Source organism: Phocoena phocoena, chromosome 19 (genome assembly GCF_963924675.1).
Source record: "Phocoena phocoena chromosome 19, mPhoPho1.1, whole genome shotgun sequence".
Classification (NCBI taxonomy): domain Eukaryota; kingdom Metazoa; phylum Chordata; class Mammalia; order Artiodactyla; family Phocoenidae; genus Phocoena; species Phocoena phocoena.
In genome coordinates, this window is record NC_089237.1 from 46,755,817 (window position 1) to 46,771,528 (window position 15,712).

General features: G+C 54.7%; 1 protein-coding gene across 2 annotated transcripts in view; it reads right to left on the reverse strand.

The window, feature by feature from the left end:
• Positions 1 to 13,034, reverse strand: part of SLC43A2 (solute carrier family 43 member 2) — a 36,454-nt gene extending 23,420 nt beyond the window's left edge. For both annotated transcript variants that reach the window (XM_065896749.1, XM_065896748.1), the window contains exons 1-4: positions 12,875 to 13,034; positions 4,253 to 4,460; positions 2,229 to 2,284; positions 1,352 to 1,428 (exon numbers count right to left, since the gene is read on the reverse strand). In XM_065896749.1, coding sequence (XP_065752821.1) covers positions 1,352 to 1,428; positions 2,229 to 2,284; positions 4,253 to 4,460; positions 12,875 to 13,034 — 501 coding nt within the window. The remainder of the gene's footprint in view (positions 1 to 1,351; positions 1,429 to 2,228; positions 2,285 to 4,252; positions 4,461 to 12,874) is intronic.
• Positions 13,035 to 15,712: the final 2,678 nt, after the last annotated feature.

A 15,712-nucleotide genomic window follows, 5' to 3' on the forward strand; every position in this document is an offset into this window, starting at 1 on the left:
TGAAGACCCAACGCAGCCAATAAATAAATAAATAAATGTTCCTTCAAAAAAGTTAAAAAGAAAAGAAATAGTAGCTTTAAAAAAATAAATAAATAAAAATGTACAAAAGAGTACAAAGTCAATCTCCTTCACACCACCAGGGGCAAGGCAACCAGAGTTCCCGGATACGTGTGTGTCCCCCACTCCCCAAGCACAGCACATATGTGGTCCTGGGCCGAGCTTCTCTCACCTAACACAGACCCCACCGAGTGTTCCATTTCCATGGACCCAGACCCAGGCACTTCATCCTTCCCACCGGGTCAAAGTTAACACAGCAAAACGCAGGAAGGGTGAACAGAAGAGGCACTGGGCCAGGCCTGGCCTCTGGCTCACAGCCTGTAGGAAGGGGTCACAGAGATGTCGGTAGCTCTTCAAGCTCCTTACAAGAAGACCAGCAAGTCCCCAGAGCTCCCTCAAAGCTAAACGAGGGCCCTTCAACAGCATGACTCCTGACTCATTAGTGGAAAGAGAAAGCAGAAGTGAATGCATTGCAAATAAATAGTGATGGGAGGTATTGTTTCATTAATACTTTCTCAACGGGAAACTGAGACAGTCCAGACCTTCCTGTTGGACAGAGAAATCTCTCTGAAAGCCCAGCATTCTCACTTCTTTCCCAATGGCCAGCTCTGAAAGGCACGCCTGCCTGACCAGGTGAACCTGCACACAGCTCCCTTCTTCCTCCTCCTTTGACTTTCTTTTAACCCAGACCTTCCTGCAGCCTCTCCCATTTCCAAAAGAAGCACATTCTGTGGTGTTCTGGTGCTACCATAGAAACCCTCCCCAGAAGGGCTCCCTGTGCCCAGAAGGGCTCTCTGTGCCCCAGCATCTAGAAAACCCAGCAGAGAGGCAGCCTATGTGTTCCCCAGAGTTTTTCATTCAGTCCCGAACAAAGCAACGGTCAGGGGCAGGGTGATTCCAAGAGAGGTGTGTTTTAAGGTTGCACTGTTAGCAAGAAATCTCTTGCCGCAGAAAATATGAGAAAAGAAAGCAGGCGGCAGGTTTTCTCTCCCGGGTCCCGCCTTCTCTAGGCACATGGCTCCCTCGGCACCTCAGTCATGGTCCGGAGGCAGGGGACCGGCCACTCCGTGAGTCCCGCTCTGCTGCCTTCCTTTCTGCCTGCAGGACCTCCCCAGCTTGGGAGGCCGAAGCTGGCTTTGCTGCCACAGCTTCACCACCGATGACCCTCTACTGCTTGGGATATCCAGGCAGAGGCAGGCAAATGGAAAGCAAGGAAATCAAAGCCAATAAAAGCTGCCTCAGGTTCACAGAAGATGACTGAACTAGGGATCTTCCTAAAATCATTGGTACTTACTGTTAATGAGGTGAATGTCATGCACATCCCACCAAAGCCATTCAGAGCCAGGGCGATGAAGATGAGCACGGAGAGGGCTGGAACGAAGCAGAAAAGCTCCTAAGTGGGGAACCACGGCTGAGCTTCAGGGAGGCCGGGGCCTGCCCCAGTGCCGGGTAAGGAGCCGGCTCCGAACAAACGCAGTTGAGTGCCTGACAAGCCATCAGGCGTTAGTGCCGGACACCTGGGGAGCTGGCCCAGCCTCTGCCTCATCCTCCTCTTGCCTATTTTATGGAGCTTGGGCTCTTGCAAAAGCTGCATCCCCGTCCTCCTTTCTCCACTAACCTTAGCAGCAAGGGAGAGGCCTAGAGAAGCTGCTTCAGTGAAACCAAAAGCACAGGTACCCAAGAATCAGGAGAGGAGCTGGATAAGGTTTTGGTGAAACTCAAATCCCATTTTGGTGTTTGTTCTAAAAGTCCCTGCAGCATCAGCTCCACCTGAACAGGGTTAGGGAACAGGCAGCTTCCAGGTTATTTTTAAAGTGCTGGCCTGGGCTGCCCCAAGGGGCTCAGCTCGTGACCTCCACACAGGCCCCTGCAGCTGGCCTAGTTCTCCAGTTGGCATCAATGAGGCCATGGGGGACTGGCCTGGCTCGGCAATGAGATGGGTGTTTCTCACCCCCTGGGAGCTTCTCTCAGACCTCTGTCTGGGGCCATTATTTGGTTATCCAGCCACCCATCAGAGATAAGTCACTGGGTAAAGGCCTAACAGGTGTCCCTCTAATGTGAGCAGTGAGCACCAGGCCTGGCCCAGCTTTCTAGAGCAGGTGGGTCTACAGGCACCTCTGGGCACTCTCTCCCCAGTCCCTGACAAAAGGGTAGAGGAAAAGCTTACTCACAGTTTGGGTTACTTGCTCCATATGCAATCAACAAGCAGGAGACAGCAAAGCAGGCACTAAAAAGAAACAGAAACAGTACATTGTTATTATTAATATTGCTTATTTGGAGGTATTGGTTATGTGTCAGATGCTTTCAGAAAATTCATATACATTCTTTCATTTAATTTAACAATTCTACAGAGTATAACTGGCTCCATTTTACTGATGAGAAAAATAAAACTCGAAAAACAAAAACAAGACAATGAGGTCCTACTGTCTAGCACAGGGAACTATATTCAATATCCTGTGATAAACCGTAATGGAAAAGAATATGAAAAAGAATGTATATATATGTATAACTGAATCTGTTTGCTGTACAGTACAGTAGAAATTAGCACAACATTGTAAATGAACTATACTTCAATAAAATACATTTTTTAAAAAACGGGTATTCAAATACTTGGAAAAAAACAAACACAAAAACTAAATTCTCCAAGGTCTCCTAGCTAGCAGGTGGCTAAGCTGGAATGCAAGCCCCAAAGCCAGATCTGGTAAACACCCCGCTGCACTGCCCCCTCCATTCCCCAGACTGGAGCGGGCCAAGGCTGTGAAGCGAGAGAGGACACAATCCATTCCCCAGGCTCCCATGCCCGCTCAGCAAAAGGGGATGGACAGAACCCCACCGGGCAAGGGGCGATGAATGGCAGCTTCCAAATCCCCTCTGCCTGGCTCTAACCTGGGGACCAAGTCTGCTTATGCTCCAAAGAATGAATGAAACTGGTCCCCCACTCATTCCCTTCAGGGCTACAGGCCTCGCTCATTGCAAACCACTTCCCTGCACGATGCTCATTTCCAATGGGACTGGCTTGGGGAGTACCTTGGCCAGAAAGGGCCAGCTGCTTGGTGGACTGACCCTGGGACTGGCAATCTGGAGCTTTATAGCCCAGGAACACATCCTAGGAGGTACATAAGATGACCCACTAAGGTACCAGAGGTAGGGAAATACTATTTTACAATTTTATAATTTTAGAAATTTTATAATTTTAAATCTCAGCCACTTTAATTTATATTATTTGTATATGTATCATAAGGCACATAAAACGCCATATGAGACGATGGATGTTCCCTAACTTACTGCGGTCATCATTTCATGATACATGTGAGTCTGACCATTATGCTGTACCTCAGTCTTATACAAGGCTGTACGTCAATTATTACCTCAATAAAATTGGAAGAAAAAATAAATTACATAGAACATTAAGGATGACATATGTGGGGGCTTCCCTGGTGGCGCAGTGGTTGAGAGTCCGCCTGCCGATGCAGGGTCTGGGAAGATCCCACATGCCACGGAGAGGCTGGGCCTGTGAGCCGTGGCCGCTGAGCCTGCGCATCCGGAGCCTGTGCTCCGCAAGGGGAGAGGCCACAACAGTGAGAGGCCCGCGTACCGCAAAAAAAAAAGAACACTGGTTTCCAGTCTTTCTGATCTTACACCTCCATGAGAAGAAAGAGTTTGAATACATACCTCTAATATAAGCACATGGAGTTGTCAATGATATACACGTACATCATTCTTTTTTTGTTTGTTTGTTTGTCTGTTTTGCAGTACGCGGGCCTCTCACTGCTGTGGCCTCTCCCGTTGTGGAGCACAGGCTCCGGACGCGCAGGCTCAGCGGCCATGGCTCACGGGCCCAGCCGCTCCGCGGCATGTGGCATCTTCCCGGACCGGGGCACGAACCCGCGTCCCCCGCATCGGCAGGCGGACTCTCAACCACTGCGCCACCAGAGAAGCCCCAAAAACCAGTGTTCTTAATGACAAGCGATTCCAGGCCCTCCAGGCAGGCCTGAGCCCTGTGACATTCATGCAGATCGGCACAATGCAAGGGTCACAGTAGCTATTGATTTGGTTGCACGTGGGGTAGGAAGCCCGTCCTGGGCAGGCCTTTAGGGAGCTCCACAGTGCACCTGAGAGCAGGTACCAGGATTACCCACAGTGGGGAATCTCAGCCCAGGGGTCCCACCTGCCCACCCCCACCCCTAGAACTGACCTGCCCAGCAGCCTGAGCTTCCTTGGGCCGTACTTGTCCATGACGATGCCCAGAGGCAGGGTGATGGCACTGAGCAGGAAGGAGCCCACGGTGAAGGCCAAGTTTAGCATCTCATCCTGGGCCTTGCAGCTGAGCCAGCCATTCATTCGGCTCACCTCCTCGTGCTCCGGCTCTGCTGTGCCCCCCACTGTGCCATTGGTGACATTCTCTGTGTGTAGAGGGAGGGAAACCTGACCACAGGGTCGTGGCAGCGATCTCCAAAGATCAGAGGGGCAGATGCCCACCCGGAGTCAGCCCACTGGGAATGCCAGGGCTGAATCTGGCTACCCCCCAGCAGGCTGGGATGTCTATCTGGCCCAAGCTCCCTGGAGCCATAATGCAGAGATTCTTCACTTCTGAGTGGGGGTCACAGATGCTTTCGAGAATCCAATAAAGGAAGCTCCGCTCCTGCTCTTTAGAAAATGCACAAAGTCTTGCCCACAGTTTCAGGGCCTTCAGGCATCCCCTGCAGCACCCATGAGCCCCAGGTTGGGATTCCCATTCTAGAGTAACCGACACCTAGAAGAGTAGGCCTCGGGACCCAACCCAGGCTGTGAGTGGGACCCCAGGCTGGCTAGAACCTCCTCTGCAGCTCTGTCCATGGAAACAGTCTGCAGCCAGTATACAGGAGGCCAACCCTAGACCACCTGGGAAGGATAAGCTGCTGGTCTCACTGCGCTGCCCTTGGTCAACCGAGGGGAGGGGTGAGTAGGCCTCCTTTACTGCCCAGTACGGCAGATTCCTTAAACACACAGCCCCTGTGCTCAATCCTCCCCGATGTTCTCACAGCATCAACCACCACATACACTGTGTCATGGAAGCCCTTGGGAAGGGTTTTTGTTTTGTTTTGTTAAAAAAAAGAAAAGTCCCAAGTAATTTGCTTTCACTTGTTGAAGTGCACCTTTCTTCTTCTCGCTGGGGTCATGATGTCACTGTCCCCTGTGGCCACGCCTGTGCTGTAATCCCAGTCCTTAACGATACCCTCCAAAGTCCACCTGGCACCAAGACAACGAAAAGACGGAGGAAAAAGTGCTGCAGCAGCGGAGGGTGGGAGGGTAGAGGATAGGCCGCCATGTGGCGGAGGAACCCTCTCGTCTTGGGAACTGCTAGTTAAGAGATGCTGACTAATCCCGCAGAGGGAGGAGCAGCCTCTGATGAGAGGTGAGGTGGCGCTGGGAGACTCAAGGAAATACCTCTCTTCAGATAACTGCGTGCCTCCTGAATGCCGCCCTCTGGCACCAGGGTTATAAATCTGAGGTGTGCAAGGCCTGCCCGGGTCTCTCTCGGGTGTGACCCAAGGTTACGGGAAAAGATGCACCTTGGGTGAATCATGCTATATGCCAGCCTCTGACCAACAGGCCCTGCAGGGGGCACGTTGAGGGTGGGGTGCAGGGACCTGGCCTCTGGGTTCCAATTTTGGTTCCTCCACTTCCTATCTGTATAACCTTGGAGAAGTGATTTCGTCTCTACCTCAGTTTCTTTATCCGTAAAATGGGCAGAATATAAAAAATCATCTACCTTTCTAGAGTTTTGAGGAAGATAAAAGAGAAATCCAGATAACATTCTAGAGCTCACATAGGCATAGAAAATGCTCAATAAACAATAGCTAAAAGTTGTCATTACTACTATTACTACTCCTCTCGTTGGCTCGGAATGGGGGTAATGGCTGGCAGCACAGCTGGACACACTACTAACTGGGAGCAGAGTTCTGTAACTGACCATTCATCCACAGCATGAATTCATATCTAGTCTCCCACTGGGCTGGGGGCCCTGAAGGACAGGGACTGTGTTCTAGTCACCTGTGTCTCCAGCACCTCCCCTTGGTCCTGGTACACAGCAGTTGTTTACTGAATGAATGAAAACAGTGGCATCAGATCACATTGGCCAAAAGGATCAAGAGAGAAGAAATGAAACAGGACACATGGAACCAACCTGAAGACAGAGGGGATCGAAGGAGATTATAGCCCCAATGTTAACCTCCTGAAGCCAAAGACATAAAACCTAACAAGCCAGACTCTCAGCGCCCCCCACCACTTTCTCTCAGCTTTCCAAAAGATGCCCCACCGTGCTGGCAGCCAAAACACATGACAAACAGGGTCATCTGAGCCCATTAGGATCCAGCTCAGAACCGTCACACACACTGCCTTAGCCAGCAGGCCTGAGCTGCTTGAACACAGCAAGGCCGCTTCTGGAAAAGCAGAGCTGCTTCACAGGTTGGCACTGGTTTCGGGTGTCAGCTCTGCCAGCAGCAACAGGAACTGGAATGTAAAGCGGGAGGACAGGGTGTCCGCAAAGCAACGGCCACCTCCAGGTTGGTGTGCAGGTGCAAACAAACAAAAGAGGTGCGACAGAGTGGATGGGGGGGGAAGGGGGCACCCCCAGGTCTGGGATCGCTGGCTTGTGAGAGCACTAGAGGACGCGAAATCACTCCGGGCTGGGAGTGCTGTGGGATCTGCTGCTACAAGCAGGGAGCCATGATCGGATGGAGAGCAGAGGAAGCGAGGCAGCACGGGATCTGAGGAAAGGCACAGGGTGTTCTGCTCCCAGCTGCCCCAGAGAGGAACCACAGCTGGACCTAAATCCATGACCGTACTCCCCGAGAGAGAGAGAGAAGATGAAATCCCAAGGCAACGTACATATGCAAGGCAGACTCCCTGATTTGCTCTAAGTGAAGATGGGGATGAAAACATCTTGAATTGTTTAGAGATCTGGTCACCCTGTACCTAGACAGGGGGGCTCAGGGGGAGAGAAGTTAGAGTGGAGGGAAGGGAATCTGTCTCTCCCATCTTTCATCCTAGAGCCGCTATAACAGAAGCAGGGACCTTACACTTTTGGCCACCAACCTTCTCTTAAATCCCTGCCAATGGGGCCACCTGGCCCTCTGCCCTCCTAGCTCCCGGCAGTGATGTCCAGCAACAAATGAGCTGGGGGTGGAGGCGCCCGGGTGGCCTCTCATCGGCCCAGGGAGCAGTGCGAGAGTGCCCCTCGCCCCAGAGGGAACCAAACCTTCTGTGAGCCTGAAGCTTTGTTGGCAGTAAACAGCCCACACGAATTATCACAGATCCAGCAAATGCCCAAACACAGTCACACCCAGGCTGCTTCTGTCAGCTCTGCTCCCACCTGGGCCACTGTGGGCCAGACAGACCCAAACAGATAAGCACACAGGAAGTGCCAAGCCCCCGGGGTGCCCCTCTGCTCCCAGCCTAGACCTCAGGCCTCACCCCGGTCCAGGCTGCTCTGTACCTCACCTGCACCGGCTTATTACAGGTGCGGCCAGAGTGGCCCGTTCCGGCCCAGCCCAGCCAGGGAAGGTGAACCAAGAAGACAGGCAAGGAACTGGCGTGTCCAGAGTGTGCAGAGAACAGGCGTAAGGCTGCTTAGGAGGAGACCCGGGGCAGGGAAGAGAGAACAATGCCTGCCCTGTTCGGCCCCACTCACAGAACTCACACACGAAATCCTTACAGAGAAAGCAAGGGAGAAAAGAGGGTGCTGTGGTCCCCCTGAGGCTCCCCTAACCTCCCTGGATCAAGGAGGGGGCTCCCCTGACCCCAGGGAAACAACCCAGAAGAGCTGACCGTACGATGCTCAAGGGAGCAAGGGGCACCGGGTTGGAGGCCTCTGCAAACCCGAGCTGCGCCCCCAACCCCCAGAGCGCAGGCCTCTGGACGCCCTGCTGTGGTCTCTGCCCCAGGATCTCCTGTCTCTCTCAAATCCTTAGTCTATCCGGCAACAGGAAGCAGCATCTCAGTCTGGCAGGGGGTATGTAGGTAAGAGGTCAGCCTCAGACACAGCAAACCGAGGCAGGACACAGTCAGAGGACCATGCCGGGTAGGCCAGGGCCCAGCCCCCACGTTGTGACCGCAGAGTGCTGGCGTGCGCTGGCCACTGTGCTCTGCGCTAGTGGTTCCTGGGTCACCGAGCGCCATCCCACCCTCACCCCATGTTCCACATCCAGATACCAGGAGTGTCAGAGCAGATGAGTGTTTCCCCGAGGTCTCATAGACAGTATATGGGGAAGCTGGACTTGAATCCAGGTGGTCGGACCTCAAAGCTCCTGCTTTTAACCTTCAGGCTGTGCTGACGCTGTACCACCTGGGTTAGAGGCATTTCAGAGAGAAGATGCTGAGGGAAGAAAGACGCACAAGGCTATCAGTGTCGGGGCAATGCCAGGTGGCCCTTAATGTCACCTAGTGAGAATGGGACTGCCCCCAAGATGCTCCCACGAGGTCCCTGAAAGCCAACCAAGCTGGACAGGACCTTAATGGGACACCAAGAAGCCAGGGAGGGCCAGCAGATGTGGAAGAGGGAAATTAGGTCATGGAAAGGAGGCAGGCAGGGTGGGTGGGGAGGGCCAAGGGCACCAGCTCCTTTGTGACACGTCCCGAGGCTGGAGGGCCCAACCTGGATCCCCAAGTACCGAGTTAAAAAAAAGAAATCCAAAATAAACTGGGGGGAGAGAGTGAAAACAGTCCTATTCGCAGCAAAAAAGTGAAAGGACTTCCCTGGTGGTCCAGTGGTTAATACTCCCCAAGCTTCCACTGCAGGAGGCATGGGTTCGATCCCCGGTCAGGGAACTAAGATCCCGCATATGCCACGCGGCGTGGCCACACACACACCACACACACACCACACACACAATGTGAAACGATGGGTTTTCAAAAGCTACCACCAGTGGCCTTTGAGGGTGGGAGGAGACCATAAAAAGGGAGGGCCGTCAAGTGGCACGGACCATCTCCTGTCCACATCTGCAGCCTCGGTCCGGCCTGGTGGGGACCAGGCCTGACCCTGCTCTCTCAGGGTCCTGGGGGCCAGCTTCCTGCTTTGTTTCAGTGAGGGGTGCCACCCCCCAGCCACCACAAGCAGAATAACTGTGGTAGTCAAGAGCACAGAACTGGGGTCTGCCTTGGGGTCCATGGCTGGGCTGGACCGTGGCTTCCTCGGGCAGAGGCCACGTCTCCCCCCTTCAGGACGCCCACCCAACCCAGCACCTGGCGTGTGGCAAGCCCTCAACAATTCATGAGAGGCTAACAGGTGAATCTGACCATCTCTTCTGCCTCAGGGGCTTCTTCCTGCCTTGAGAATAAAATCCAGTCTCCCCAGGGGCCTGCAGGCCCTGGCCCCTTCCCAGATCTCCAGTAATCTCCTGCCCGCCTGTCACTTCTCTCCTCTCGTTCAAAACACAGCTTACCCCGGAGGCTCACTGCCCGCTCCTCTCCTGAGTCACCCCTGTGGCCCTCCACGCTTCTGCCTAAATATCACAGAGCCCCCCCCAACCAAGTTGAACCAGATCCCCACGGTGGCTCTCACCCCAGCACCCTGCTCTCTGCTGGGGTCGGACCACCACTTGGAAGCATGTAGGCCTATGTGTGATGACTCTTAGATGCTGGCAGACTACAGACGCCCTGAGGGCCCGGATTGCTCTGCACCCAGCAGAGCCCCTCAGAAAATGTTTACTGAACGTATAGGTCAGATGAAAGAGGAGATTAAACATCCACAGGTAGCACCAGGCCCCTGAGCTGACCCTGTTGAAGTGGGCCACCGGTTGACAGAGGAAATGAAGAAAGAGTTTGGGTGTGGGTGGTGACAGCGGCCATCCGGCGGCCAAAAGGACACAGTTCTGGAAATGCCGGGGCTGGGAACCCAGTCGGTCTCCTGTCCATTCCAGCGGGGAGTGGGGGGGCAAAGCCAAGTGCCAGGCCCAGGTCCCCAGCCCCAGTCATCCATCCTGACTGTCCGGGAGACAGGGATAAAGAGCTGAGGGGAAATGGAAAACCCAGCTCTTTCTTTCTGTCTCCCACCTCGACATGCTGGAACCGGACACCGTGTCTGTCGCTGGATTCTGGCTGGAGTCCCGAGAAAGAGTTCTGAGAACCTTTCAACAGGTTCAGGCAAATTTTCTTTCGAGAACAAACCAAAGCGTCAGTCCTAAAAGCAACAAAAAGCTGACAAATTTGCATTTCAGTCAGCTGTAGACTGGTCAGCTTTTCACAAGCTGAAGTCAATAAAGGTAATAAATGGCCTAACCGCTTCTCTGCACTTCAGCCGTCCCCCAAGCATGAAAATATTAGGCCTAAGCAGAAATCTTGATCCTAAATCCTCCGGGCACACCCAGCCAGGCAAGACACAGGGACTCCTGGCCCCAAAAGGCAACAGGTTACTCCAACTCCAAGAAACAAGGAGCAAGGAGGCCAGAGAGATAAGCTGTGTGGAATCAGCAGGCCTGCCCGCCACGGATGCTGGGTCAGCGGGTTTGCCAGATAGTCAGAAAAACCAAAATCAGAGGCAGGAACAAAGGCACGGGATAAGAAGTTGATGTTCAACCCACAATCCTGACCCTTCACCTTCACTTTGGTTTACAGGAGGGACCAGGCAAGCCTCTCAAGGGCTTAAACACCAACTCAGCACTACGTCGGCACAATCTCCGGGACTCCTCCCACTTCAAAGAAGGAAGAAGCCAAGGCTGAGGCAGGAATGAAGTGACCAGCCCCAGCGCTGCCAAGACCATAAAATAAATTAAATCAGTGGACAATGTGGGGGAAAAAACACTAGAATCGGACCTTCTGATACCACAGTAGGTCCAAAAAAAAAAAAAAATTGACTACAATAGTCCTCCAGTCTGGATGAGATGCTAAAAACTTCATCTGGGGGTGATGCTTCCTTCTGTTTTTTAACCCCTCTGTGCAGCCTGAAAGAATCCATCAGAGGCAAGCAGGAAGGGCCATGAACTACAAGGAGAGGAGAGAGGGAGGGAGAGGAGGCCCCTAACACTCCAATCTGTTCCCTTCCTGAGTCATTAATCTCCTAACATCTCTTGAGCAAAGCAGAAAGCTTGTTTAAGGAACAAGGTCTGAGTGACTCTCCCATCTCCCGAGATTTCTTGCTGATGTGGGGAAAGGTCTGCCAAGAACCCTAAGGTTATTAGGAAATATTTCTGAGTGGCTAAAGGCTAAAGGTTATAAATGATATACTCTCTGCCCTCAGGCAGGCTCAGCATCCCCTCCCTTTCTCCTGTCCTTAACCTCTCCCAGCTGAAGCTTCCCTAGTGACTTGGAACGCTCAGGAATCTCCTAGGAAGATCAGAGTAGGAGACCAGGGAGGGTTCTACACGGGCTGACAGGCAGCATGAGCGGGTCCAAAGCTTTCTCTTCCCTCAAAGTTAGAACTCTAGAGAAAAAAAAAGGCATGCTGGGCTTCCCTGGCGGTGCACTGGTTAAGAATCCACCTGCCAATGCAGGGGACACGGGTTCGAGCCCTGGTCCGGGAAGATCCCACATGCTGCGGAGCAACAAAGCCCTTGTGCCACAACTACTGAGCCTGTGCTCTAGAGCCTGTGAGCCACAACTACTGAGCCCGCATGCCACAACTACTGAAGCCCATGTGCCTAGAGCCCGTGCTCCACAACAAGAGAAGCCACCGCAATGAGAAGCCCGCACCACAAGGAAGAGTAGCCTCCGCGCGCCGCAACTAGAGAAAGCCGCACGCAGCAATGAAGACCCAATGCAGCCAAAAATAAATTAATTAATTAAAAAAAAATTTTTAAAAACGCATGCCAGTGGTGTGATTCAGGGAGTCAGATATGGGCTATTTCCATCCAAAGGAACTTGGGCAGGGGCTGCTGACAAAAGTACTGGGGAGAGACATTACTGAGTTCAACCCTTAGGTAGTCACTGATGGGGACAGAGAGCAGAGGAAAACATTTCCTATCAAGGTTGCCTTAGGAAGGTGGGTAGCAGGGTAGTGGGTGAGAGGCACTTGGGTCCCACTGATTGGCTGAACCCCACTGACCTTCAGCATTCAGAATCCTTTCACAAGGTCATCGGGTGTGAACATAGGGGTGGGGGTTAGATTTCTTGTAGACAAGCATCCTCAGCCTTCATTCAGCAACACCAGTGTGTAGCAAAGGGAGAGGACAGACCTAGTGTCCTTTCCATAAATATCCTCCTTACCTCTCTCCTCCCCCCACCCCCATGGGGGTAGAAGGCCACTGAGATGTTCTCACAGCCTGTGGGAGGAAATGTCCTTTGGAAAATCATAAAGCAGCAAAAATAGACAAGAAATTGTATCCGAAAAGCCTTTTAGAGACTCCATGATGGCCTGACAGAAAAACATCTAGATTCTAGATGAACCTTCCACCGGCTGGAGGCCAAGCCACTTCCTCTCTCCTGCTGCACCCCAGCTACTGAGTCAGGAGTTCCTCTTTCTTACAGTCAGAGAGCAACATGTTTACTGCAAAGCAAGTGATGTGCCAGGCACTGGGAGGAAAGGAGTCCAGTCATGTTCCCAGGTGGTGGAAAGAACACCCTGGACTTAGGGATTCTGGATCTATTACAGTCTACAGCTGTGCGGCCTCAGACAAGTCAGAAGATCTGAGACTCAGTTTCTTCAGCCACAAAACAGGGACAGTGATGTGTACCCAGCACACACTGTGGGTGTGTGTGAGCTGGGTGAGGATCAAATGGGCCTTTTGCTAACTAGGAGGTGCTGCGCAGTGAGGCGGTCTTGCTGGCTGGGTCTACACCGCCATCCCCCCCCTCCCAAAGCCCCCACTCCAGGAACCACCCCGAGTTCGAACACCCGGCTCACCTGGCTCAGTACACAGGTAGGAGTAAAAACCCTCCGACTTGAGCATGATGAGCAGCGAGCCCCAGCCCAGGAGGACTGCCGAGAAGAGGAGGTTTTCCAGCACGGCCGTGCAGGCCATCCACCAGCGGCGCCGATGGGCAGTGGCCAGGGTGGGCGCCATGGCGAGGCGAGGCGAGGCGAGGCGAGGCGAGGCGCGGCGGCCCGGCTCCGGCTCGGGCTCCGGCTCTGCAGCCGCCTGCGCACAGACCTCGGCGTCAGCGCCCGGCACTATGCAGCCGGGTCGGCCAACCCGGGCCGCTGCCGCAGCGCGTGGAGCTTGTCACCCCTCTGCGGCCCGGGAGGCAAGTGCGCGCAGCAAGGAAGCCCCAGCCCTGCCCGTACTCTGGGCCACCCTCTCCGCCGCTGGCTCGGCCGCCAGCCCGCAGCTCCAGGAGAGCCGCCCCGGCCAGACAGGGAGACTTCTCCCTCGGCTCACTCGGAGGGAAACTGAGGCATGGAAACAAGAAGGGACTAACGTCTGCTCAGGGACGTGGACTTAGTCCTGGCTCCCAGAAGGATTGACACAGCCTGGGGGTTGGCAAGGGAGGCAGCCTGAGGTCCGGATACCTGGGCAGGTGCATACCTGAGGGCTGCCACTCCCTAGGGCCCTCACTGGCGCCCGCCCGCCGGCTCTGGAGACCCTCTCCCAGACGGGGCTCCCTGAACCACAAGATCAGCGCACGGAGTTCCAGAACGGCCCGCCCACGGCCCGCTCATTGGCCTGACGGCACAGGAACTGCCGCGCCATTGGCGGCTGTCTAGGTCGCTAGGCGCTGCGGCCACGCGAGCCCCGCATGGGAGAGGAGAAGCCGGTTCAAACCGGCGGCGCGAGTCTCTCGCGCGACCCCGATCCGGGACCGTTTCCTCGGCAATTAGCTCGTTTCCATGGAAGTGGACCCCCGTCCCTCCATCCCCCAGCTCCCTCCTCGATTCGTCAACTCTTTCCTGGAGGCTCCTCATCCATTCAGTCTCTCTCCTTTCTCCTTTCCTCTCTTCTTTACATCTTCAACCTACGCCCTTATTCGTGCGCCTTCTGCCCCCCAGCACCCAAGCCCGGGGCCCAGGTCCCCCGGATCCAGCTCACCCGGTTCTTACTGGTGTGTATCGGGCCCGGCCGGCGCCTTTTCTGCCCCCCTTTTATTCCAGCCCTTTTATTCCGACCCCAAGATGAAAACACTGCCACACGCTGATTGGCTGAGTGGGGGCTGGAAACAGGCTTTATCCAATCAGCAGCTACCCGCCCGCCCCGCTGCGAGCAGAAGCCGGTTCCGGCCGGACTAGGAGACAAACAAGGGAGCTGGGGGTGCACCGGGACCTGCGTTGGGCGGTGTTTTTGGTCTGGTACTTTAAGCTGGAGTCACAGCCGGGCCGGGAACCCCCAGAGGCATTGCCCCATCGCCTCTCCAGAGCCTCGCCCCGAAGCCCTGTCTCTGGATTGGGTCCCCTGCTCGGCGTTCCGGCTCCCTCGGACTTCCCCTAGTTGCACGCCGGTCCGCCTCGCTCACCTAGCTTAGCTCCCGCACTCCGCTCTCCTCCGGCCCGCTTCGTCTTCCCCAACTTCTCCTGTGCCTTGGGCACCACGCCCGATGCTCTGGCGCCGCATGAGTCGTCCCGCTCCCGCCACTTCCATTGCCTCCCCACGCAACGCTGCCATCCTGTCTGTCTTGGGCTTTGTGTCCTGAATCCTGGCTCTCCTGCCCCTAGTAACCCTCATCCAGGCGCTGTCTGCGCATTCTGGATCCCCTGACCTCTCTCTATCCAGGCATGGTGTGCCTCTTCCCTGCTCTCCTGATTCATCGACCCCATTTCTGGGTGCCATCTGCCCGGTCCCTAGAAGGTGTCCCTCGGGGATCCCCACGTGGGAGTTTGGGGCTTATCTGCCTCCTAGAACGTTGTTTCCTCGGGTGCCGCATCCAGACTCTGACCCCCCGACCCCACCCCGTTCCCTCTCTCCTTGGTCCCCTCGGGGACCTTCACCCAGACCGGTCATCTTGGTACTCCCTGCTGGAGTTGACCACCCCATTCCCACTGCCCGGCACCACCTCCACCCCCTTACTCCCCATTCCCTGACATCTCCTTCAGGTTAGGGCTCTCCCTGCAGGTTGACGCGGTGGGCAGCGCCAAACTGCAAAGCACAAGTCAGGTCTCCCGGAAAGTGCGCGTGGTCGGGAGGGCTCCAGCCTCCTGCTCTGATCAGCGACCTGGACATGCCCCGAGGAACTGCCAGGGCAGGGGGATGGAACCTAGGCCCTGGAGGTTCAGCTCCATTTGGAGGATCTCCCCCATCGGAGGCACTAGGCCAACAACTTCGGAAGGCCTTCGGTCTCCCGCAGATTCAGCTTGGTCTCTCTGGCATGCTCTGGGAGCTGGCCTTGTCATCCCAGGGCTGTGGGAGACCCAGCAGCCTCCTGCTCCACGTCCCTGAGTCCGAGTGCGCCCCCTGCCGCCGTGAACCCACCGTTGGCAACCTTGCTCAGACCACGCCTGACATTGTGGGCTTGGGGGATCCTGGCTGGTTACCTATCCCGTTCATCTCACCCGCTCGCAGGGTTGTAACTGTCTCTTGACTAACTTCAATCTTTCCCTCCCTCCCTCCTAGAGCCGCCTGCCTGAGGGCTGTCTCCAGGCAGTTGTTCCATACACATTTCTAAACTGTTTCAAACACATCTCTGAAATAGTTCACTTTCTCCACCCCCACCCCCCAAAACTGTTCCTCCCATCCTTTTTCAGATAATAGCATCACTACCTACTGAAGTCAGATACCGTGAACCACCTTTTCAACAAATATTTGTTGGGTAC